The sequence below is a fragment of the Rhinatrema bivittatum genome, chromosome 2 (assembly GCF_901001135.1).
Source record: "Rhinatrema bivittatum chromosome 2, aRhiBiv1.1, whole genome shotgun sequence".
In the NCBI taxonomy this organism is placed as follows: domain Eukaryota; kingdom Metazoa; phylum Chordata; class Amphibia; order Gymnophiona; family Rhinatrematidae; genus Rhinatrema; species Rhinatrema bivittatum.
In genome coordinates, this window is record NC_042616.1 from 205,276,105 (window position 1) to 205,302,097 (window position 25,993).

At 43.2% G+C, this 25,993-nt stretch overlaps 1 protein-coding gene across 1 annotated transcript in view; it reads left to right on the forward strand.

The window, feature by feature from the left end:
• LOC115084330 (multidrug resistance protein 1A-like) overlaps positions 1 to 25,993 on the forward strand; it is a 176,033-nt gene that overhangs the window by 117,594 nt on the left and 32,446 nt on the right. The window contains exons 18-22 of the mRNA XM_029589047.1: positions 1,013 to 1,162; positions 8,786 to 8,890; positions 14,018 to 14,095; positions 22,376 to 22,459; positions 25,179 to 25,382. Of these exons, the coding sequence (XP_029444907.1) occupies positions 1,013 to 1,162; positions 8,786 to 8,890; positions 14,018 to 14,095; positions 22,376 to 22,459; positions 25,179 to 25,382 (621 nt within the window). The remainder of the gene's footprint in view (positions 1 to 1,012; positions 1,163 to 8,785; positions 8,891 to 14,017; positions 14,096 to 22,375; positions 22,460 to 25,178; positions 25,383 to 25,993) is intronic.

Here is a 25,993-nt window from a genome sequence, read left to right on the forward strand (position 1 = left end):
AAATTTAAACCCCTCACCCTCCTTAATCCCCCCCCCAAGACTTACCAAAACTCCCTGGTGGTCTAGCGGGGAGTCAGGACGCCATTTCTGTATTCTTTTGCGAGGAGCACGTGACGTCGTGCCAGCTTGGGGGGGCCTCCTGACCCCCCAAGCTGGCCAAAAGTTCCTTTTGGGTCCAACGAGGGTCTCGGAGCGAACGCGCGGGGAATCACGTGACATCCGCGTCACTCCGACGTGACGCCGACGTCACGTGCTCCTCGCAAAGGAGTACAGAAATGGCGTCCTGACTCCCCGCTAGACCACCAGGGCGTTTTGGTAAGTCTTGGGGGGGGGGGGATTAAGGAGGGTGAGGGGTTTAAATTTTTATTTAGGATCAACAATCGTGATTTCCAACGTATTCAACATAGCTATGTTGAATAAGTTGGAAATCCGATCGTTTTCGCCTCATCACTTTTTTAAGTTAAAAAAAAAATAAGTTGCATTTTACCTATAAGTTCAAAACGAATGCACACCCCTAGCAGGCCCCTCTTCCTTTGGCTTTCCGCACTCAGACCAAAGGGAATAGGAGCGAGGCATTCTGTCCTTTTACTTCCTGGTGCACGACTGTAGTCCTGAGTTCATTGCTGACTTTCTTTCACTTCCTTAGAACTCAATTACTATTTTTGCCTCCATCTCCCCTGAGAAGTTGTTCTATGAATCCAATACCTCTTCCTTGAAAAGGAACATTTCTAGTGGTGTTTTTATATATTTTGAAATAATGCACACAAGCAGTCTTTTTGATCACTGAGACATAAAGAAAGAAATCCTTTTTTTTTTTTTTTTTCCCCTTTTTGAATACAAATTTCTGGGAATTTATAAACAAACTGCTACATACCAACTTTATTCTTCTGTATTAATGAAATGCAATTATTGTTGTTGTGCCAGGAGATTTGATGTTAGCATGTGCTAGAATCCTTCTCTGGGAGTTCATGTTAATTTTTAACCTATTATTGCAATTTATTTTATTTTCAAGGACAATAAAGATCTTCCTCAAGTGTCTCTTGCCAAAATTATGGCTCTAAATAAACCGGAATGGGCCTATATTGTATGTGGGGTTATTGCTGCTGCCATTGCAGGGGGGCTTTATCCTGCATTTGCTGTCGTATTTGGAAAAGTGATTGGGGTAAGGTTATTTCCAACTTTTCACTTCTTTTCAGATGACTGTATATGCTGATCTCCTTAATTTCCTCCTAGGCAGAGTCTTCAGGTTGTAGCTACCATTGGAAATGTTGTATGGTTAAAGTTTAGTATATTCATATGATCAAAATATCTTACTATTGTATTTCATTACCTGACAATTCCTTCTTTTCAATTCAGCTGCTTGATAATTTCATACCTGGGAATAAAGAATGCCATTATGCTATTAATAACCAAAACCTTAGAGATAAAGTGCATATTTGGACATGTGACAGAGTAGCACTGGCTTCCGCTGCTTGTTTATTCAATTGTGAAATATACAACAATTTTATATCCAATTGTCTTTGGATGCGTGCAGCATTTTTACTACACAGCTAAATAAACTAAACATGCATAGTTGTGAACACTTCTGACCTATCAGTGAGCCCTCACTACCTCATTTAAAAATAAAACTACTGCTACTGTTTGAGGAATATTTGAAGTGAAGAATGTTTATTTTATAATCTGCCTTTCAGCACTTCAAAGCAGATTACATTTAGGTACTGTAGGTGTTTCCCCATCCCCAGGGGCCTAGATCCACTAAGCTATAATTGTTTGCAGGAGGGGTCCCACTATTGAGTAATGTGTCCATGTGGTGATGGCCCCAGCTCTCCACCCCCTTTCCCAAGAGGTTTCAATAAAATTCATTGGGGGCTCAGGGAGTCCCCCAACCCCATCCCCCGCCCCTCAAAGGTGTGAATTTAAAACATTTTGGAACAGGGCCCCATCAGGCATTCCCCTGGCACCTCCCAGCTTCCAACCCCCTTTGTGCATTCCACAAACCTTAAACATCCAACTCTGGTCTCTCATTGGGGTCGGGGCACCTCTTAGCACCCCACTTGGTAGACACCATTATTCAAAATTGGTGATGACCTGACTTTGCCCCAGTTATGTGAGGGTTCTCTCCATGCCTATCAGTACCAACCAGCTGACAGGATAACCTTGATAACCCCTGTGAACCCAACGGTACTCTTATCCCTGGCCACGGGTATCCTACCTCTCAAACTGCTGCAACAAATCAGAGGTATAACAAGAGTACATATGCCAAATCAGGAACTGGCTAGCATTTTAAGTCTGACTATGACAACCCCCACAGTTGTATTTGATGACTGTTATCCCCTTAAACCACACATACACGCTCCTGTGGGGTTTTTTTTTTTTTTTTTTTTGGGGGGGGGTTACAATACATGATTAAACTAATTTAACATGGGTGGGAGGGTGGGGAAGGCAGGTGCTAGCCAAAAGGGCAATCGTTGCCATCTTCCAAGCTTTTTGCCGGTGAGTGGCTAGATGTCACTTCTTCCCTTCTTTCCTCCCAAAACCAGGTAAGCTCATGTTATTCTGCATAATATTACTGGGGAAGAAAAAGGGGGGGGGGGGGGAACTGCAGAAAGGGAGGGTAGGTATACTGAACCGGTGGTAATGTTTGTGCAGAGGAAGTGAGGCAAGGTGGGTGCATGGTGCTATGCTATTTACGGTGTCCATGCCTGCAGCCTGGACCTTTCTATTAACATGAGCAGCCATGATGATCCTGATGGGCCCCCTGCCACCAAGCAAATGCACCATACCATAAAAACTATGAAAAACAACTTTTCTTGGATAAACAAGGCTGCAGTTTTATTGATTCTAAACATTATTTTATATTAATTACTATACCCGAGCCATTCAACTCAAGTTCAACTGGACTGCTCCTTTAACTGTCCACCTTAGCCAAACAAGATGGTCTTACTTGCTTCCGGTCCCCTGCTGTGTTTCTGTTGTGTTTGTGGCATGGTTGTGGATCCCTGGTGGTTGTGTCGATGACTCCTCCCATGGGGAGGGGCCCCGTGGGGAACCACAGCAATAGGCTAGACTCCAGTAAGCAACACAAGGAAGAAGGAAGCTTTATTGTACAGCAATGCACTGCCCAAGGAGCGGGCAGCTCTCCTCAGCCCAGAGTAGTCTCTGATTAGGGATGTGAATCGTTTTTTGACGATTTAAAAAAATCGTCAGATATTTTTTAAATAGTCAAAAATCGTTAGAGTCACAATACAATAGAAATTCCCCCGATTTATCGTGAAAAATCGCAAATCGGGGGGGAGGGCGGGAAAACCGGCACACCAAAGCAACCCCTAAACCCACCCCGAACCTTTAAAACGAATCCCCCCAAAATGTTTTAAATTACCTGGTGGTCCAGTGGGGGGGGTCCCGGCGCGATCTCCCGCTCTCGGGCCATCGGCGCCATTTTGACTGCCACTAATATAAATGGCGCCGATGGCCCGATTTAAAAAAAACAAAAAAAAAAAACAAAAAAACAAAACAAAACACCTGACCCTTTAAAATGACCCCCTTATCCTCCCCCACCCTCCTAACCCACCCCCCAAAACCTTTTAAAATTACCTGGTGGTCCAGTGGGGGCGCGGGGAGTGATCTCCCGGGCCATCGGCTGCCACTAATAAAAATGGCGCCGATGGCTCTTTGCCCTTACCATGTGACAGGGTATCCGTGCCATTGGCCTGCCCCTGTCAACTGGTAGGAGCACTGGATAGCCGGCGCCATTTTTAAAGATGGCGCCGGCCATCCAGTGCTCCTACCATGTTTGACTTCACAAGTGGAGATCCGGTTTTGAAAGCGCTCAAAGACGGAACACTGTTGTGGATCATATAGTCACTTATATGATCATCTTACATTTTTTGTTTGTTTGTACAAAAATTGGGAACTCAAGACGATATATGTAAGCCCCTGAGGCAGCCGTTTTGAGACTGCGAAACTCGGCCAGAGTCGGGCTACCCTTGTGTCTCCACTTCAGTAAAGGATTTACAAAAGACTACAGGCATCTATTCTCTTTGTTCATCCTGACGGCTATCATAGATCGCCTTCCTTTGTGCTTTTTGGGTCCAAGCATGAGGTAGTGTCACACTTGCCTCTTGTTCCCCAATGACAAAGCTGCTGCTTGTGTTCGGTCTCACAAAAATACTCTCCAATGCCTCCTGTATGATATTGTTGAAGATGTCTAAGACTATATCAGATAAATGAATCTTATGTCTATACAATCTCTCACCTCCTTGGCTACTATTATGGCCCCGGGACCTTCACTTACCTCGAGGCTGGCCCAGGCCGCTGAGGTGCCAACTAGGCCTGGCCAGGCCTCAGCCGCGGCGCTCCGTCGCGTCTGTCCCCGCCCCCTAGGCGTGCGCAGGGGCTCTGAATTTAAGGGGGCCAGCGCGGGAACTCTAAGACAGCCCTGATGATGACGACAGATGCTGCCAGGCCATTTAAACCCTGCAGCCGCTGCTAGACCTCGCCTTGCAACGAGGTTCATTCTTCTGAGTTGCTAGTTGCTATTTCTGACTTCTGACCCTGCTTCGTCCATTGACTCCGGCTTCAGCTTCCGTTCCTGGTTTTGGCTTCTGACTTCTGGCTCCTGACCCTGCTTCGTCCATTGACTCCGGCTTCAGCTTCCGTTCCTGGCTTGTCTTCGGCATCTGACTTCGGACTTCTGACCTTGGCTTGTCCCTGGACTCCAGCTTCAGTCCTCATCTCTTCTACAGGTACCTGGTTCTTCGCTCGCCCAGAGGATTCTCCTAAGTCCCAGCGGCTCGGGTCCTCAAGGGCTCCTCTTGGGAGGACTACGGGCTTCCAAGGGTGAAGTCTCTTCTGGCCTCCTGGGCTTTTCAACTTCCCTCGACTATCTCTTTGGCTGCTTCTCTGGTCCTTGGTCGCATAGGATCACACCTAAGTCCAAGAGGCCTGGGTCCCTACATGCCCCTCCTGGGGGGACCTCGGGTTTCCAGTGGTGAAGCCTTCTTCGGAACACCTCTTCAGTGCCGCCTCCTGGCTGCGACGCCCACTGTGGGTCCCCACAGTGCAACACCATCAGTCTCAGCCGGCCCAAGGGTCCACTCCCCGTAACAGCTTCCCACTCATACATAATGTGGCACCCACCTAATTTTTCCATTCACACACCTATTTGATGATTTTCTTATGCCCTCTGTTTCACTGTTTTGAGTCACTCCATTTAATGTGTGGTATGATCTCAGACCAGAAAAAGAGCATGATGTTGAGTAAGGCCGCTATCTCTACTATGTCCATTTTCATCATTTGAATTAACTACCTGCATGACAGATTTCCCAAGTTGTTGCCCTCCAGATGAATAATTATTGCATCAGGCTTGGCTGCTGAGATCATTCTGTGCTGCAGCATGGGCAAAAGCTGCCCTTAATGCATGCCTCGCCTCCATATCTATTACACATAGATCCCGCAGGAAGCTAAGCAGAGTTGATGCCCATAGGGCTGCTCCTGTGCCCTTCTGCCTGCCCAATAAATGAAGGAATGCCCCACATTCCAGACCATTCTTTGCCCGTGGGACCTCCCTAAAACAAAAAAGTTTAGGGGTTAACAATGGGTATCTCATCTTACATATAGGTTCACAGTGGAAGACCTCCTCCTCCCTATCTTTTGCAGTGCATCGGTGTCCAGCCCGCTTGAACTGCACTGGTGGTCACTCCTATCCAAACTTGACAATGTGAAGGTCTAACCTGCCTAAACATGATTTGAAAACCACAGAGAACTGATATCTGTTAAGAATGGCTAGGTCGGCATGAGTTAGCAGGTGTGTATCACCCACAGGCCTCTTGAATAAATGAGTTCTCAAATTCTTTGGGAGACAAGTAACTAGTGAATCAATGGTTCACAGCAAAGGTGCTTCTTCCCCCCCCCCCCCTCCCCCAGTCTGGTCTGTTTTTGACCCATGGAAAACAATGGATAGTGTCTCTCCTGGCATTTTAATGTTACACATGAGTAACCATTGTAACCCAAATCATGCTTGAATGAGGCCACCAAGTCACTCAGTCTGATGTTTCAAAGACAGCTAAGGAAAATGCTAGATGAAATAGGTTTGGTTCAGACTATTTATGGTAAGCCATGCCACAACTGGATTGGCAACTCGAATCCTTAATCCACCCCACTTTCTTTGCCCATCATTTTCTTTTCTATGAAAGACTTGGTTGGGTCTCCTCACCCCTTCGTTTTTGTGAAGAATATTAGTCCAGCAAGCTGCTCTGCCATGGTGCCCCTCGACATTCCTTCATCCCTTACCAGGGCAATATATCTAATGATTAGGTCAGTCTGAACAGGCCCCGTCAACCATCACTAGCCTTTCAAGAAATCTGTTCAAGTGTCTGGCATTACCAGTTCCTCCAAGAGTTCCCATGTGGTTGCGCTCTAATCCTCCCTGTCTGCCCATGGCACCTGCTGCCAAAAGGAATGCCATTTAGACCTGGATAGAGAGTCTGCAAATACCATTATTATTGACAGGTATGTGGCGAGCTTGTATTGGTATGTTACCATTTAAACAAGTGAGCACTACCTCTTTGAACAGTTTTACTATTTGGGAGCATTTGGCAGACTGCCTGTTGATCACCTCAATGACAGATTTATTTTCATACCAGAAAATTATTTTTGATCTGCTATGTATTTTTCCAGAATAGAGAATAATTCAAGAAATGTGATATTCTTCGTTAAACTTGCTTCTGTCCATGATGGGGGCCATGGAACTGCACACCAGGAACCCTGGCAATATACTCCAAAATTCCAGCCCCCAGGAAGCATCTGAGTATATATTCAAATTCTGACTCGATATTGCGGGTTCCAGTCAGTTGGACACCTCATTGAAATCCCTGAGAAAAGTGACCCGGAGCTCCAATTCTTTGGTGGGCCTAAACATCCTGTTGAAGTAATGCAGTCGAGTGATACCTATGGTTGCTGTGATCAGCTTTCTGAGGAATATCTTCCCCATCGGCATAACCCTACACACAAAGTTCAAACTGCTGATGAATGACTGCAAGTTGATTAATATAAACATTTTGGCTAGTAATACCAGGTTCTGCATGACCCTCGACTTCTGCAGTTTGTTGGTTATTAGTCTTGATACCAACTCCCTTGAGTCCAGTTTGATGCCCAGGAAATGAATCTCCGTAGATGGGCCCCTAGTTTTTTCATGTGCCAGCGGGATACCTGAAATTCTTGGAGTGAGTGAGCACAAATCAGACCCGCTAGGTGAATGTTGTTGGCTATGCTGGTACACTGAGCCATGACTCAATGGATGAAGGAGCTGAATAGTTCAAAGCAGACACATGAAACGGAGCATCCCCTTGGTAAACACTTGTCAAAGAAATACTGGCTCTTAAACTTAAACCTAATAAAGGGAAACTCTCTGGACGTACAGGCAACAGTCGAAATGCAGACTCCATGTCTGTCTTTGCCATGAGGGAAAACCTGCTGCACGGTTATGGTGCTGTCGAATGAAGCATATTGTATTGTGCATTCCTCAGCAAGGAGGCGATCATTCACTGATGCCCACACTGGGTAATTCAAGTTATGTATGACTCTAAATTCACCTGGCTCCTTCTTAGGAACTACTACAAGACTCAATCCCACCCACATTGTTCTTAAAAATAATACAATACAATATCAGAACAGTATCTATCAAAAACTATCTGCTTTAAATATCAGTGTCAAACATTTTATTGTCAATTCAAAATAGAAATCATTCTATATAAAGATAATTACAGTAATACTTTAAACCACCCTATTATAAAACCCCATTCATACAACAACCACACTACACATTCCCAACTCCCCATAAAATCAGTTCATACACTCTCCATAAAATAAAATTTTTTAAATATACTGGATATCAAAAATACGCATTCTGGCCTTCCCTAAACCCTACCTTTTTTGGTATTTTTCTTTGTTTTGCATCTTACTTCAGCTTCCGAGTGCTGTCCCGGCCCGCTCCTTCGAAGAAGCCTGGCACTTGTGCGCGTACCGGGCTTTACGCGTATGGCCGGGCCTCTTTGAAAATTCACTCAGCGCATTCAAGACCCAGCTACCGCGTAAAGCCCGGATTTTACGTGTGCAGGGCGTTTAAAATCCAGGCGTTATTTTAAAAGATTTGTATACAATATTTGCAAAGAGTGGTGGATAAGAAGGAAAAGCTATGTATCAAATATCCAGGATATTATGACCGAACTATAATTTGACTAATGTCTCAGTAAGCCTTTCTCTTTATTTCAGAAAGCACACTGTAGAAGTCATGGTGCATGCAAGCTACTTTATTAAGGTCAATGTTGAAAAGGGGGTTTTAGGTTACCTGGAAAACTACAACATTTTCATTTTCTGCCCCACTGGCCAGCAAAATTTTACCCAGGGGTATGGGGGGGGGGGGGTTGTGCATGTTATAAATTTATCTATGTAGCTCAAATATTCAGTACTATCTGATTAAATTTGGTCAGGGAACTCATGGTCCTAAAATTACCCATATAACTTTAGGGAGGTATATTCAGTGGCAGACTTAACCGGATATGTGGCTTTGAATATTCTGGCTAGTTATTCATGTAGCTTAACTTGAATAAGTTACTGTTTCCCATACATTTCAATATGGATCTAATTACCTTCAACTGAGACATTTCAGTAGAAGCAGCACTAGTAGACTGCATACTTATTACTGCATTGAAAATGTAAGTGAAAATTGTGTGTTTGATCCGGCATTGTGTAATCAAAGCTTTGCTTTTTTTCATTTGCTTAATAGGCTTTTCAAGAAACTGATTATAACAAAAGAAGCCAACAAACAAACTTGCTTTCTCTAATTTTTTTAATACTGGGATTTATTAGTATCCTTGTTTATATAGTCATGGTAAGTTTTCCCAACCTTTCTTAAGAAACAAGCAAATAACTAGTCTGAGTAGACAAAATTATTACATTTCTAGAAATGTTAAACTTTATATAAAAAATTACAAAATCTTCCTTTCTTCTGCACTCAAGTAGGCCAGCCCACACCAGTGGGTTATGCATTCCTGCTAGCAGACAGATGGAGAAAAGCTGACTTGTTGATGTCACAGACATATATAGCCCTGCCTGACATTAGCCTGCCAGAATTCTCTGTCTCCAACAGATGGCGGCCATGCATCTACTTTGTGGGGATTGCTTGTGGTAGATGTGCTCATGTTGTGGACAGAACAGCATCTTCAGGACATATCTGCCTCCCACATTGCTAGGAAGGACAATGTACGGACCAACTTCTTCAGCAGACAAGTCCTTGACCCAGGAGAGTGGGAGTTGGCAGATGAGGCCTTTCAACTCATAGTGAAACTTTGGGGTCAACCAAATCTGGATTTGATGGCGAGCTCCAACAACATGAAGGTACCATGGTTCTTTAGTTGCAGAAGGTATCTGAGAATCTCTGGGAATTGATGCTTTAATTCAGTTTGGCCTCAGAGTGGGATTTTATATGCTTCACACTATGGCCAATGATAGGCAGGGTCATTCAGAAGATTGTGAGTCAGACCAAAATTGTACTTCTGGTGGCTCTGGATTGGCCCCGGATGCTGTGGTATGCCAATCTTCAGAGGCTACTGGTAGACAGTCCTCTCAGACTGCCATTCAGGAATGATCTGTTGCATCAGGGGCCAATACTGCACAACGATCTGGGTCAGTTTTCTTATGGTTTGGCCCTTGAAGGTTTAGTTGCTAAAGCATGGTTAATCTTCTACAGTGATTTCCACTTTGCTCTGGCCAGGAACTTTTCCACATCCCTAGCTTATATTAGAGTTTGGAAAGTGTTCGAGAGCTCGTGTAGGGGCAAGGTTCTCACCCTTTTAAAGCTGAAATTCTGCTGATACTGGAATTTTTGCAAAAGGTTTGGTTAAAAGCTTGGCCTTAAGCACTCTGAAGGTAGAGGTAGCAGCTTTCTGTAGGGGCGGATCAGTAGTAGAACATTGTCTTCCCATCCAGGTGTGTCCAGGCTCTTGAAAGTTATCATGTATTAGGGATGTGAATCGTTTTTCAACGATTAAAATTATCATCCGATAATGTTAATATCGTCTTAATTCATTATAGAACACAATACAATAGAAATTCTAACGATTTATTGTTAAAAATCGTTAAATCGTGTTAGTGCGCACTAACTCCCGTTAGTGCGCACTAACAGAAAATGATACAAATTGACACTTTCCAGGTCAGTAAAGGTCAGTTAGGAATGAATATGTATTCCTATTGGCTGGCTGCCCTCTTATCTATTGATGTTACCAAGGTTCCCACTGAGGTGATGGTTGGGGGGATGGGAAATGGAAATGGAAACTCAGGAACACTAACAGAAAATGATACAAATTATTGACACTTTCCAGGTCAGTAAAGGTCAGTTAGGAATGAATATGTATTCCTATTGGCTAGCTGCCCTCTTATCTATTGATGTTACCAAGGTTCCAACTGAGGTGATGGTTGGGATGGGAAATGGATACTGTTGGTAGTTGACAAAAAAAGTAATGTGATCAGTCAATATGACTAGAACTTGTGCCCTATTCCTGATACCAGGGGTGTTGTGATCTTCCTGCACTCAGTGCCCTATCCCTGATACCAGTCTGAGACAGCTCCCTCCCTGCATTACTAGTGAGAGGCTGGCTTCACAGACAGGGGGGAGCGCCTGACCCTCTCTCCTGACTTCCCCCATGTCCCAGCCAGTGAATGGTGTGTGGGTGAGGGGGGGGGGGGAGGATGGTGAGGCTGAAACAGCTCCTTCCCTGCATTACTAGTGAGAGGCTGGCTTCACAGACAGGGGGGAGCTTCCTGACCCTCACTCCTCCCCTCCCCCATGCCCCAGCCAGTGAATGGTGTGTGGGTGAGGGGGGGGGGAGGATGGTGAGGCTGAAACAGCTCCTTCCCTGCATTACTAGTGAGAGGCTGGCTTCACAGACAGGGGGGAGCTTCCTGACCCTCACTCCTCCCCTCCCCCATGCCCCAGCCAGTGAATGGTGTGTGGGTGAGGGGGGGGGGGAGGATGGTGAGGCTGAAACAGCTCCTTCCCTGCATTACTAGTGAGAGGCTGGCTTCACAGACAGGGGGGAGCTGCCTGACCCTCACTCCTCCGGGGTATTGTGATCTTCCTGCACACAGTGCCCTATCCCTGATACCAGGGGTGTTGTGATCTTCCTGCATGCAGTGCCCTATCCCTATTAATACCAGGAGTGTTGTGATCTTCCTGCACACAGTGCCCTATCCCTAATACCAGGGGTGTTGTGATCTTCCTGCACACATCCCGGTATCAGGGATAGGGCACTGCATGCAGGAAGATCACAACACCCCCGGTATCAGGAATAGGGCACTGTGTGCAGGAAGATCACAGCACCCCTGGTATCAGGGATAGGGCACTGCATGCAGGAAGATCACAACACCCCCGGTATCAGGAATAGGGCACTGTGTGCAGGAAGATCACAGCACCCCTGGTATTAGGGATAGGGCACTGTGTGCTGGAAGATCACAACACTCCTGGTATTAATAGGGATATGGCACTGTGTACATGAAGATCACAACACCCCTGGTGCCAGGGTTAGGGCACTGTGTGCAGGAAGATCACAACACTCCTGGTATTAATAGGGATAGGGCACTGTGTGCAGGAAGATCACAACACTCCTGGTATTAATAGGGATAGGGCACTGTGTACATGAAGATCACAACACCCCTGGTGCCAGGGTTAGGGCACTGTGTGCAGGAAGATCACCACACCCCTGGTATCAGGGTTAGGGCACAAGTTCTAGTCACATTGACTGATCACATTACTTTTTTTGTCAAGCTACCAACTGTTTCCATTTCCCATCCCCCATATATTGTCAGTGGGAACCTTGGTAACATGAATAAATAAGAGGGCAGCCAATAGGAATACATATTCATTCCTAAACTGACCTTAACTGACCTGAAAAGTGTCAAATTGTATCATTTTCTGTTAGTGCGCACTAACTCCCGTTAGTGCGCACTAATCGGAAAAAATGATTTTTAACGATTTTTTAACTAAAAAATCGTGTCTAACATGATTTTCTTCTCCTGCCAGACGATTTCTATCGTTAAGACGATATGGCACACGATTCACATCCCTATCATGTATGCACATCCTCCCTTGCAGCTACTGGTGCCTCTTAACCTTATTCTGGTCTTGCATTTTTTGGTGGATTCTATATTTTAGCCACTGCATGGACTCTTTGCAGCTGCTCACCTTGAAAACTGTTTTTCTGGTAACAAACTGCTCAGTACGGTGGGTCTCAGAGTTGCAAGCTCTTTCTTGCCATGAGTCATTTCTACAAATGACTCTGAGGGTGATACAGCTTAGGAATATACCTTTCTTTTTGCTGAAAGTGGTTTTGGAATTTCATTTGAATCAGTCTATTTCCCTGCCCATGCTGGACAGGAATAGAGATGAGCTGGATTATCATCTGCTGCATGCCTTGGATATCAAATGGCATCTGGTAAAATACTTGATTACTCGCTCCTTCAGGAAGTCTGATCAACTGTTTGTGCTCCATGGTGGAGGTAAACAAGGCGAACTGGCGACATGGGTGAATATAGTCCGTTGAGTGAAAAGTCATTATGGCCGCCTTTGTGGATGCAGATGTCCCATTACCTAGGCAGGTCAGGATGCATTCCATTAGAGCTCAGGCGATTTCGTGGGTGGAGCTTTGGTGGTTGTTTCCTGTCAAGATTTGCTAGGCAGTGACATGGTCCTTCTTATACACTTTCTCAAAGCATTAACTCTTGAATGTTAGGGCTCAGGAGGACATGGCTGTTGTGCTTGCAGTGTTGACAAGACCTTTTCGGGAGTAGCTTTGGTACATCCCACTGGTGTTGCCTGGCCTGCCTGAGTGCAGAGGAAGGAAAAGAAATTACTACTTACCTGATAATTTTCTTTTTTCTCTAAGGAAGGCAGGCCAATCCACCACCCTCCTTGGGTTGCCTATTTTAGTTCGTCCTTTATCTGTGGACGATGAACACTTATTTCTGTTAATTCCTTTGAAGGCCTTGTAAGTGATATAACCAGCCCCTAAGATTAGTTGATTTTAACTTTTTGCTAAGCTCAGTGTTTCCCCATGTGGTTGGAAGCATGAGTGGTTGATTATTAATAGTCATGTTCAAGTACAATCAGTGTGTCAACAGTTTGTTTTTTATAGAGATACTGGCAGGCTGATGTTGGGGCAGGGCTATATGTCAGGACTCAACGAGTCAATTTTACTCTGTCTCTGTCTGCTGATAGAAGTGCATAACCCACTGGTGTGGATTGGCCTGCCTTCCTCAGAGGAAACTATCAGGAAGTAGTAATTTCTCTGTAATCTTTTCTTAACCTCTGTGTAATTTTTCTATTTCCAAACTTTTTATGAAAGCATTTCACTACTTATTTGTAAAATGCAAAGACCTTCAAGAAGAAATCAGTTTAATTATACAGTAATACCAGTCTTTTAAGAAAAACTGTAGATAATTCCTACTATTATTTCATACATATCCTATATGTATGCTGTAATACTTTAAGCCTGATTCAGACTTTTTGACTCTGCAGAAAAAATGAATTGGACAAACGGATTGGCAAATTCTGTCTTTAGTGGCCCTTGGATTACCTCTATGCAAGGGATGTGCATTCTGATATAAAGTTTAAATATAATCCTAATGTAAATATCTAAATTTATAGTAGCTTTGTCAGAATATATGCAAAGGTTTTGGAAACATGAACTACTGAACTAGTAGGTGTTATTGCAGTATTGATAGACTTGCACTTTGCAGAATTACTACAGTGTGTAACATACCTCAACTGTGCATTCTAAATAAAGTGTATTTTGTATTCAGAGTTTGTTGGAAAAAAATTATACTTTGCGTTTTCCTCAAAAGATATCTACTAGCATGCAATAGCATATACTGAGTTAACCTATGAAACAGTGAATTCATCAATAACAAAAGATATCTGAATTCAATGTGCTGTGTGCTTTTTTTAAAAAAAAAAAACCTTTAGGGAATCACGTTTGGAAAGTCTGGAGAGAATCTTACCATGAGACTACGATCTTTATCATTCAAGGCACTGCTTCAACAGGTAGATATGTCTCAAATATGGTGATAAAAGGCTTAAAGTTTAGAAGCATTACTTATTTGTAATGTCCTGTTCCCCCCCTGTTCACTTGACTATAGGGATGTGAATCGTTTTTCAACGATTAAAATTATCGTCCGATAATGTTAATATCGTCTTAAATCGTTATAGAACACGATACAATAGAAATTCTAACGATTTATCGTTAAAAATCGTTAAATCGTGTTAGTGCGCACTAAATCGAGTTAGTGCGCACTAACTCCCCGTTAGTGCGCACTAACTCGATTTAGTGCGCACTAACTGAAAATGATACAAATAAACACTTTCCAGGTCACTGAAGGTCAGTTAGGAATGAATATGTGTTCCTATTGGCTGGCTGCCCTCTTATCTATTGATGTTACCAAGGTTACCACTGAGGTGATGGTTGGGGGGATGGGAAATGGAACTGGAAACTAACGAACACCAACAGAAAATGAAACAAAGTGTTCACACTTCCTAGGTCAGTAAAGGTCACTTAGGAATGAATATGTATGTATGTATTCCTATTGGCTGGCTGTGCTCTTATCTATTGATGTTACCAAGGCTAACACTGAGGTAATGGTTGGGGGGATGTGAAATGGAAACAGTTGGAAGCTTGACAAAAAAAAGTAATGTAATGATCAGCACTCACGTGACTAGAACTTGTTTGTTTATTATTTTTGTTAGCAGGCACCTGAAATGCTAGTGCATGTTGAATTTGCCAATCACTGTGCATTTTAGAAAGGTGGTCCTGGCTGGAACTGTACACAGTTCAAATATATGTAATTGATTGTTGGTAAGTGTATTTTTTAAGTAGCCACACTGGCACAAGTATGTTTACTTTTCCTCCTACTTAACTCACTAGCTCAGCTTTGTAAGAAGGGCTTCTCTGCTTGTGTGTTGGTTTTGTTTGGTGTGAGGAGAGCAGAAACATCAGATCTTTATTCAATCTACTACAGTCATCTCTTACAGTGCCCTATCCCTATTAATACCAGGAGTGTTGTGATCTTCCTGCACACAGTGCCCTAACCCTGATACCAGTCTGAGACAGCTCCCTCCCTGCATTACTAGTGAGAGGCTGGCTTCACAGACAGGGGGGAGCTGCCTGACCCTCACTCCTGACTTCCCCCATGTCCCAGCTAGTGAATGGTGTGTGGGTGAGGGGGGGGGGGGGAGGATGGTGAAGTCTGAGACAGCTCCCTCCCTGCATTACTAGTGAGAGGCTGGCTTCACAGACAGGGGGGAGCTGCCTGACCCTCACTCCTGACTTCCCCCATGTCCCAGCTAGTGAATGGTGTGTGGGTGAGGGGGGGGGGGAGGATGGTGAAGTCTGAGACAGCTCCCTCCCTGCATTACTAGTGAGAGGCTGGCTTCACAGACAGGGGGGGAGCTGCCTGACCCTCACTCCTGACTTCCCCCATGTCCCAGCTAGTGAATGGTGTGTGGGTGCGGGGGGGGGGGAGGAGGATGGTGAAGTCTGAGACAGCTCCCTCCCTGCATTACTAGTGAGAGGCTGGCTTCACAGACAGGGGGGAGCTGCCTGACCCTCACTCCTGACTTCCCCCATGTCCCAGCTAGTGAATGGTGTGTGGGTGAGGGGGGGGGGGGAGGATGGTGAAGTCTGAGACAGCTCCCTCCCTGCATTACTAGTGAGAGGCTGGCTTCACAGACAGGGGGGAGCTGCCTGACCCTCACTCCTGACTTCCCCCATGTCCCAGCTAGTGAATGGTGTGTGGGTGAGGGGGGGGGGGAGGATGGTGAAGTCTGAGACAGCTCCCTCCCTGCATTACTAGTGAGAGGCTGGCTTCACAGACAGGGGGGAGCTGCCTGACCCTCACTCCTGACTTCCCCCATGTCCCAGCTAGTGAATGGTGTGTGGGTGGGGGGGGGGGGGGGAGGATGGTGAAGTCTGAGACAGCTCCCTCCCTGCATTACTAGTGAGAGGCTGGCTTCACAGACAGGGGGGAGCTGCCTGACCCTCACTCCTGACTTCCCCCATGTCCCAGCTAGTGAATGGTGTGTGGGTGAGGGGGGGGGGGAGGATGGTGAAGTCTGAGACAGCTCCCTCCCTGCATTACTAGTGAGAGGCTGGCTTCACAGACAGGGGGGAGCTGCCTGACCCTCACTCAAGCAGAGAAGCCCTTCTTACAAAGCTGAGCTAGTGAGTTAAGTAGGAGGAAAAGTAAACATACTTGTGCCAGTGTGGCTACTTAAAAAATACACTTACCAACAATCAATTACATATATTTGAACTGTGTACAGTTCCAGCCAGGGCCACCTTTCTAAAATGCACAGTGATTGGCAAATTCAACATGCACTAGCATTTCAGGTGCCTGCTAACAAAAATAATAAACAAAGAAGTTCTAGTCACGTGAGTGCTGATCATCACATGTCAAGCTTCCAACTGTTTCCATTTCACATCCCCCCAACCATTACCTCAGTGGTAACCTTGGTAACATCAATAGATAAGAGCACAGCCAGCCAATAGGAATACATACATACATATTCATTCCTAAGTGACCTTTACTGACCTGGGAAGTGTGAACACTTTGTTTCATTTTCTGTTGGTGTTCATGAGTTTCCAGTTCCATTTCCCATCCCCCCAACGATCACCTCAGTGGTAACCTTGGTAACATCAATAGATAAGAGGGCTGCCAGCCAATAGGAACACATATTCATTCCTAACTGACCTTCAGTGACCTGGAAAGTGTCTATTTGTATCATTTTGAGTTAGTGCGCACTAACTCGAGTTAGTGCGCACTAATCGGAAAAAACGATTTTTAACGATTTTTCAATGAAATAATCGTGCCAAACACGATTTTCTTCTCCTGCCACACGATTTCTATCATTAAGACGATATGGAAAACGATTCACATCTCTACTTGACTATGGTATGTTCATATTGTATGCCACTCTGAATGTAGGAAGAGCGGGTAATGTCTTTTAAATAAATAAATTTATTTATTATTTGGCCAAACATAATCACCATCGGTCAGTAAATAAACATTTCCAAACCAGAGATGCCACATGAGTGTAATTTTAGGCTAGTCATGAATTTCTGATAGCTCCATCCTGATGCATTATGGTACCTACAGTGCTAATTTCTAAAGGTGGAAGCAGGCACTATATCTACCACAGTGCACCTTACTTTGAATTTAAAAAACCCCAAACCATAAAGGCCAACAGTCTCCCTCTGTGAACTGAGTCACTTAGGGTTTAATTTTAAAATACACTCAGTGCTTCAATTAGGAAGCTATATTTTAGGACATTTTTAAATTTAGGTCCTTTTCATTCAAATGTAAGTTTTAGCTAAACATTTACTAAACCTAGGTCCTAAATTTAGACCTGCAATTCGTTCACCTAGATTTATGGACTGAAGATAGTTGTATTGTGCTGAAAGTCACCAGTAGGTGCCTAACTTTTTTTTTTTTTTTCTCCCTGCCCTAACTCTTTCCCCATAGCCACCCACGATTTAGGTGCTTAGTGAAAACAGGCACCTACATTTATGAATGCTCTTCTAGTCAGTTTTGAAAGAGGCTGATTTCCCCCCTAAGGGGGAAATTTATCAAGTTGCAATAGGGCTATAACATGCGATAGACATTGTATATCGCGTGATACTGCATGATGTTTGGGCCCGAAACCCACCCATATTACAATGAGCTGCTTTGTATGGCATTTACATGCATGAATTTTGTTAATCTATGCAAGCATCTTTTGCATACCTAATTCTATGTAAATAAAGTAATGCAGCCAACTTAAAACATTTTCAGCCACATTATTTTATATATGCCTTTTCCAGAAATGGTATTCTACTACAGGAGCACTGAGACCCTAACATGAGTCCTGATGCTCCCATGGTAGAATTAAAGGGCCACACAGCCCAAAACATTCCACCCCAAAAAGTATTAAAAATGTTGTTGGGGCTCTTACTAGACTCTGCCCCATCCTGGGGCCACCATTCAAGGTGGCCTCACAAAAAAAAGTAAAAATATAGAAAAATCTGCCATGCTGTGATGACTTGCCGCCCCCCCCCCTACTCAAACCTTTCCCTAGTCAAGGACACCCCCACTCCTTTAGTCTCTTAGATGCCCACCCCATTCCTTAAGGCTCTTCTATCCATTCCCTCAGTAAAATCAGCACAGTTAACGCACGTCAGAAATAGAGCCATCTCTCTCGCAGGACCAAAGATATGGAACGTGCTACTTGACAACCTTAGAATGCAGCAAAATGAAAAACGTTTAAAAAAAAAATCTGAAAACATGGCTTTTTTTGCAAAGCCTATAATGAACACAACCAGCAGAACCAGAAGGTTTAGCCAGCTACAACTGTTTATTACTTATTTTATTTTTATTTTATTTATTTTTTTTAACTATTTATTTTTTATTTTTTGATGTGTTATTTGTAGAATTTTTTTATTAACCTGTTTTAATGTCTTATTTTTGATTTGAAGTATAACTTAATAGTTAATATCTGTTTTTTAGAGTTTTTTTACTTTGCTGTACTGATTTTATGTTTATTATTATGATAATTGTAAACCGTTGTGATGGAACCTCTCTAAACAATGGTATATAAAATTTTATAAATAAAAAGACATACCCCTTCCCAAGAACTGCACTCCTAACCCCTCACCTCCCTTTTCCATATAATTTATAGGCTGGTAGGGCCCCCCACTCCTTCATCACCCACAAATTAGCTGATGGCCTAGTAGTGAAACCCCAACATGCCCAATATGTTAAAAAACAAACAAACAAACAAAAAAATACTGATGGCCAGCAGTAGGGCCTGGGGTGCCCACTGGATCCAGGCCTGGTTGACATCATTTTCCAAAATAGTGCTGACCAGACCTTGCCCCATCATGTGACAGGAGCAAGATCTGGGTTGTGGGTTGGGGTGGGGTCTTCTTTTTTTTCCATGGATCTGTTCTCAGGAACCCCTGAGTCTGGCCAGCTAAATTACAGGTCAATACAGTAAAGTGGGGCCGCGGTTACCCCGCTCCTAACCCGCTTTCTACTCAATTTCCGGCCGCGTTAGCCCTTCCTGCAATACACAATCCCCTTTAACCGATTCTTACTGCCTCTTTAAATCACCTGGTAACCCCTTCCGCACGCGGCATGTATATTAAATGTAAACGATCGAATTAGCTATTCCCTCCCATACAGTAACGCGCGCCCCGACTATCGCTATTTTACCCTGCCGTTTTGCCGCGCGTCTAACCTGCTAACTTACCGCCTATCCTTACCCCTGCGTTAGAGGCAGGGGTAATGGTAGACGGCAAACTTTCCCCCAAAAGGAAACCTCTAAAAACCTAAAATCCCCTCCTCCCGAAGCAACTCAAATTTACCTTTTGTTGCTTTCTTACTTTTTGTTGCTTTTCAGCCCCTTCCCTTCTCTGCCGCCCTCCGAAGGGGGCAGCCAGCTGCGAAAGCAGCTTGCAGCGTTCCCCCCCCTCCCCCCCTGCGCAGGTCCCAGTTCTCCTGGCTCGGCCCTCATCAAATTGTGAAGTCAGGTGAGAGCCGACTGTTCTGTGCCCTCTCCAGTCACGGTGCGAGCGAAGCGAAGCGTACTTTCATTGGCCTGAGCGCCCGTCAATTTGGGTGCTCCAGCCAATGAAAGCACATAGACGGGCATGTGTGACGCACGCCGTGACGTCACGCGCGCCCGTCCATGTGCGCCCAAATCGACGGGCGCTCAGCCAATGAAAGCACGCCCGTCTATGTGCTTTCATTGGCTGGAGCACCCGTCAATTTGGGCGCTCCAGCCAATGAAAGCACATAGATGGGCGTGACGCACCCTGTGATGTCACGTGCGCCCATCTATGTGCTTTCATTGGCTGGAGCGCCCAAATTGACGGGCGCTCAGGCCAATGAAAGTACGCTTCGCTTCGCTCCGCTCACGCCATGACTGGAGAGGGCACAGAGCAGTCGGCTCTCACCTGACTTCACAATTTGATGAGGGCCGAGCCAGGAGAACCGGGACCTGTGTGTGTGGGGGGGGGGGGGGAACGCTGCAAGCCGCTTTCGCCACCGGCTGCCCCCTCCGGAGGGCGGCAGAGAAGGGAAGGGGCTGAAAAGCAACAAAAGGTAAGTTGGCACATGTCGAGCCGCTTCGGGAGAGGGGATTTTCGGTTTTTAGGTTTTCATGGGTTAAAGTTGGGATCCACTTCCTGGTGCCTGTCATTTCAAATGTCATTTGAAATGACAGGTACCAGCACACCCAGGATACTGTATAGGTGCTGTATTAAGCGCCTATACAGTAAAATGGGTTGCGCGGGCCTAACGCTTCACCTAATGCTTCGCATGCGCGGCTTGCATTTGCAAGCAATTTAAACAGAGTATCGAGCGGTATGTGATCAGAAGAGTGCGTGGGGCAAACGAGGGTGCGCCCGGCACTGCCACACTCTTTCTAACGCGTCCTTGCTGTATCGAGCCGTTAGTTTGATAAGAACATATATAACTAGAACAGGGCTTCCCAAACCTATCCTGAGGACCCCTCAGCTAGTTGGGTTTTCAGAATATCGACAATGAATATGCATGAAATAAATTCATATAACAGGAAAACTCAGTATATGCAAATTTCTCATGCTTATTCATTTTGGATATCCTGAAAATGTGACTGGTTGTGGAGTCCCCAGGATAGGTTTGGGAACATCTGAACTAGAAGAAGAAATACAGGCACTCATGTAGTATGAATTTTTACTAGCAGCAAGTTGACTTGGCTACAATTTCAGTTAAGACCACAGAGACAGACTGATCTCCTGCAGTTGGTCAAGCTTGTACGGCAAACAGACAGAAGATATCTTAGAGCAATAAGTGGTAGAAAGAGCAATGAAGGTTAATGAGCAGAACTAAAACAATGAAGGCAGTCAAGCTTGTATAGAGGCAGCTGAGAGATAGCCTTAGCTAGGGAAGTGTAGATAGGAACAAGCAGAGTAGGTGGGCATCATGGTCCTCTTCTTTCAAAATTTATTTATTTATTTATTTATTAATTTCTATACTGGCTTTCACGACCAAAGGTTGCATCAAGTCGGTTTACATTTAACAAGTCGTGTAATAAACATAGAACTAGGGTAATTGAACTGGTGCAGAAAATAATAGTTACAATGAACAAGGAAATTACCAACTGGGATAGGAGGAAAAAAGAGAAAAGGGACAGGTTAGGAGGAAAAAAGACAGGATAGGAGGAAAAAAGAGAAAATGTACTAGGTTACAATATAATTGACCGATATAACTGGCTCAGTTAATCCTCTTGTTCAATGTTCTTGTCCTTTCTGCTGTACTACAGCTATAAGTAAATTTGGCTTGATAGTATCAAAAGTCCATTGCTAGCTAAAGTTCATTCATTAGCCTAGGTGAAATTAATTAGTGGTTTTAGTCATTTTTTTCCAAGGGGGTGGGGGCAGAAGATCATACCATTGCAAAGAGGTCCCACCATCACTATTGGTATCTTTCCCCTAGAGTCATCAAAATGCTATAATTTCACATGGTCTCTGGGGGGAGGGAGAGAAAGAGAGACTCTTTATAAGGCCTTCATAGTATTCAACTATTTATATCACTATAGGAGGGCCAGCGAATAACTTGAGGTAAGATTTTGGTGGTGGTTTAGAGTTTTGGGGCCAGTTTTACATGCAGAGTGAGACATACGAACTGCATAATACACTTGGAGTCCATCAAGCTAGAGCAAAAGAACACTGTAGAAATCTCATCTTTGTGAGACTTTCCTCAGTCCAAATGATGTTCAAATCTTCACTGAGGTGTACTGTGCTGTTCATACGTCTCACTCTGCACGTAAAACTGTCCCCAAACCCTAAACCAACAACAAATCCTCACCTCAAGTTATTAGCTGGTCTTCCTATAGTGATATAAATAGTTGACTACTATGATGGCCTGATAAAGATTCTCTCTCTCTCTCTCTCTCTCTCTCTCTCTCTCTCTGACCCTGTTTGTTGTCTCAATTCATTCTCTCTTTTATTTGTATCACAGTAATTTATGTATGCATCCTGATTTAGGGCACAATAAAATATATAAAAATCAATAAATAAATGAAAGCTAGTTGAACTTCTATTTCACCAGCTCTGATAGTATCGTTGTCATTCATTTGTTAGTGCGGCTACTTCAATGCAAGCAAAAAATTCCTCTTATTTCACTTGATATATGACCTGATACTCAGACTTACTTAAAATACTCTCAGATGCTAATATAAATGTTACTCATCACTTTATAAATCAGCAGAAAAGGTGTTCCTTCCAATCAATGCTATTTTAATTCACAGGAAATTGGATGGTTTGATGATCACAAGAATGCAGTAGGTGTTTTGCTTACAAGACTTGCCACAGATGCTTCCCAAATCAAGGGGGTAAGTTAAACTTTGAAACAGACATCAGAAGCCACTCATATTTGGCATCAGAAGCTAATTTTAGAAATGTGTATGAGAGGAAAGAAGGGCCAAGTCGCATATTCTGAACTCTGCCATTATTTTGTAAACAACTTGTTTGGATAAAATACCACACGATAGAAGAAAAAGGCTCCTTTATCAACTTTGGCTCAGTGAAAACAAATCGCCCTGCTCCAATGGATCAAATGACCTGTGCCCACTTGGCAGATGACCATGGGGAGCCCTGAAGGCAATCTTAGATGAATGAGCAACTATATTATCCCTGTTATTACATCTCTTGTCATATCAGAAGCTATAATACTGTATGTTAGAAAAACTATTTGGGGTTTATTTTCAGTGGGAAGTTTAGTCCTCATCCTTTGGCCATGGTTGTACTATCATCATGTCACCAGTAGGACTGGGTGGCAGGGCATTAACTCCCTTTTCCCCTATATTGTACAGGTTCTCAATATCAGCCAAAAGGTCAAGGAAGAATTGTTCTCGGCTCATGACTCAAACCATACACTTGGATGTTAATGAAAGACTTTGTTAAAGGTCATCCAAACATGCTATTTCTGGTGGGCAATTTAAACACCACTTTCCTCCCACTAGCCATAAACAACAATAACAAGGTTTATTTATCATTTCCTTTATCACAAAACTACCCCAGGTTAATTACATTGTCAATTACATCAACATTAATAATAGCATAATAACATCACATTATAAAATCATAAAGAGTAATAATGAACAAAAATGTTTTGTGGGTGAAATTACATTTATTTCCCTATATAACAGTTGCAGAACCTTCACTCATTGAACCAGAAAGGGATTTCAACAGTAAAATTGACATCAGAAGTTAAACATTTGCTAGGTATTTCTGTATCAGAGTTTCCTGTGGGAGAGATACCTTTAAGAATCTGCTTTTAGCTATTCTGGAAAAAGCAGATTAATAAATGGGTTGATACGACAGAACTGAACTCAAAATGAATTATGACAACATTGCGCTTATCCATCCAATAGGAGATGGAGATTGTAAAGCAAGATGGATTAAAATTAACAATGTAAACTAGCCCAGTGGCTCAGTCTGTGCTGTATGCTGTTATATGGAGGACCTAGTTCTGATTCTTAGTTCAGGTCCTCCCTAGGCAGGCTAGGTGGGAGGGAATCACAATCATTGTGCACCAGTGACTTAGGGATTTAGGGCCAGTGATTTCAGGATTCAGAAGACTTTTACAGTGATGAATACACTAAACAAATGGCAGCAGAGTACAATAAAGGCTGGTTCCAACTGAACTTGAGACTAAAAGGAGTAGAAGGAAACTTCTGGGAGCCCCAAAATCAAAAATTTATCTGAATCCAGGAGAACATAATACTGTAAAAACAGAGCAAGATATAGATGAATAGAATAAGAAAAAAAAACCTTAGGACTGGTGGAGAATGCAGAGAATGCATCCTTCTGGTTTATGGAGGCTGACCTTGGCTGTACTATTTGGATTAATTATAGGGTCATGACAATAATTTTGAGTATCAATCTTAATTTTTGTATATTGTTTCCAAAGTTTATGGAGTTAAATATGTATTTATTTGTCAATTTTACAAACTGCTTCTCCATTCACAAAGTTGCCGCCCAAAGAGGTTAACTAAGTCAACATCAATTACATTACATAAAACAGGCTATAATAATAAAAACAGAATACAAAGATACAAAAATAAAAGCATCTGTAAATGGGAGGATACCCTATACCCTCCTTTTTGTCTCAGCTTCAATCTCCACCTCTTATCAGTCCCTAAATCAAGACCACATCTCCTAGCTTTGCCCAACCCCCCAACCACCCTCTGAACACTTATCTCCTGTCCCTCAGAACAACAATCAGACCGTCCAGTCTCAGCCTCCCACAAGCTCTGATCTAAAGAGGGAAAAAGCCAAGTTTTTAATTGCTTGTGAAATAGATCATTATTATCTTCTGATTTCAGTTCTATGGTGAGAGAATTCTATCAAATAGGTGCAGTTATAGAAAATGCTCTAGCTCTTATACGAGTTTTCCTAACCTCCCTTAAGGAAATTAACTCATACAAAACTGCCTAAATAGAAAGCAATACTCATCCTAGTTTATACCAATTAAATTTTCTCCATCGGTACGTGTGTCCCGGTCCTTTCAAGACCCAATGTGCCATGGTTAGCATCTTAAACTTAACCTGCTCCATCACCACTAATCAATGAAGTCTTTGTAACAGTGGTGTTGCCTTCTTTCAGCATGTCTTATGTAACAACTAGTCAGGCCGCAATATTCTGAAGTAGTCTACGGGTCTATGGGTGAGCCTATCAGGTAGGCCCACTCATAGGCTACTGCAATAGTCCAGTTATGCAATTACTAAAGCAGGTATCACGAGCTTGAATGAATGTAAATAAAAAAAAAAAGTTGTAGCCTATATCAACTACAATTTCAAAAATAGTTTATTATACTTCTGATGACTTAAGCTGCATAAGTCAAGTTTTATCTCCTTTTTATTTTCTTAAAGTAGTAGAAAGTCAATATTCATATGTAATTTGTTTTCTATTTTTTTTATTTTTCTTTACAGGTCTTACTAGTTTTGCCCTCTTCATTTAAGTTTGCCTGTCATTTTGTTTGTTGTTCTGTTTATTTCATTTTCATGTGATGGATTTTTACTAACCCATTAAACTTTTGTCTTGTGGTAGGCTACTGGGAGTCGACTAGGTTTGGTCACCATGACTATCTGCACTTTGCTGGCAGCCATTATTATTGCCTTTATATACAGCTGGCAGTTGACTCTGATGATCCTTGCCTGCATTCCTTTTCTGAGTGCTGCAAATTTCCTTCGAATGAAATCAATGGCAGGTCATGCTTCGAAAGATCAAAAATCACTGGAAGAAGCCGGAAGAGTAAGTTTATTTGTTCACATGCACAAATATTTTATCCTAAATACTGACAAATCTGTAGTATTGCTATTATATAGATATATATACAGTATATATAGCTTAAAAGTTCTCCTCTTACTGAGTTGTAAGTTTTGAGTCTTGTGACAAAGAAGGAGCAACCTAGTGCATTGCAATGAATCTCAGGCCCTTATTCAGTAAAGATATTTCTATCGATATAGAACTGGAAAAATTCCTTTGAGTAAGACCCTCAATCAGAGGTGATGCTTTTGTGTCTTAATATGGTACAAAAGAATAGGGGACAAATGCTGAACATAATTTGGATGTGGGTGGATATTAATAAATTCATGCTGAGAAGAAGCTATTTGGGGATTTAGTATGCCTATCACTACCGTAAAGAGAGGATGAAACTAGATTTTAAAATGTAAAGCAGAAATAGTCTGTTTTATTTAAAAAAAAACAAAACCAAAACCATAGATGAAAGCAGTTTTGATCACTGGAGAATTGATGCAAATTATGATGTTTAACCACTAAGGCAGTGTTCATTTTCTATAACAGTTAATGTCTAAAATTATATTGAGAAAGCCCTAGAAATCTAATGCACAAGATTGAGGAAA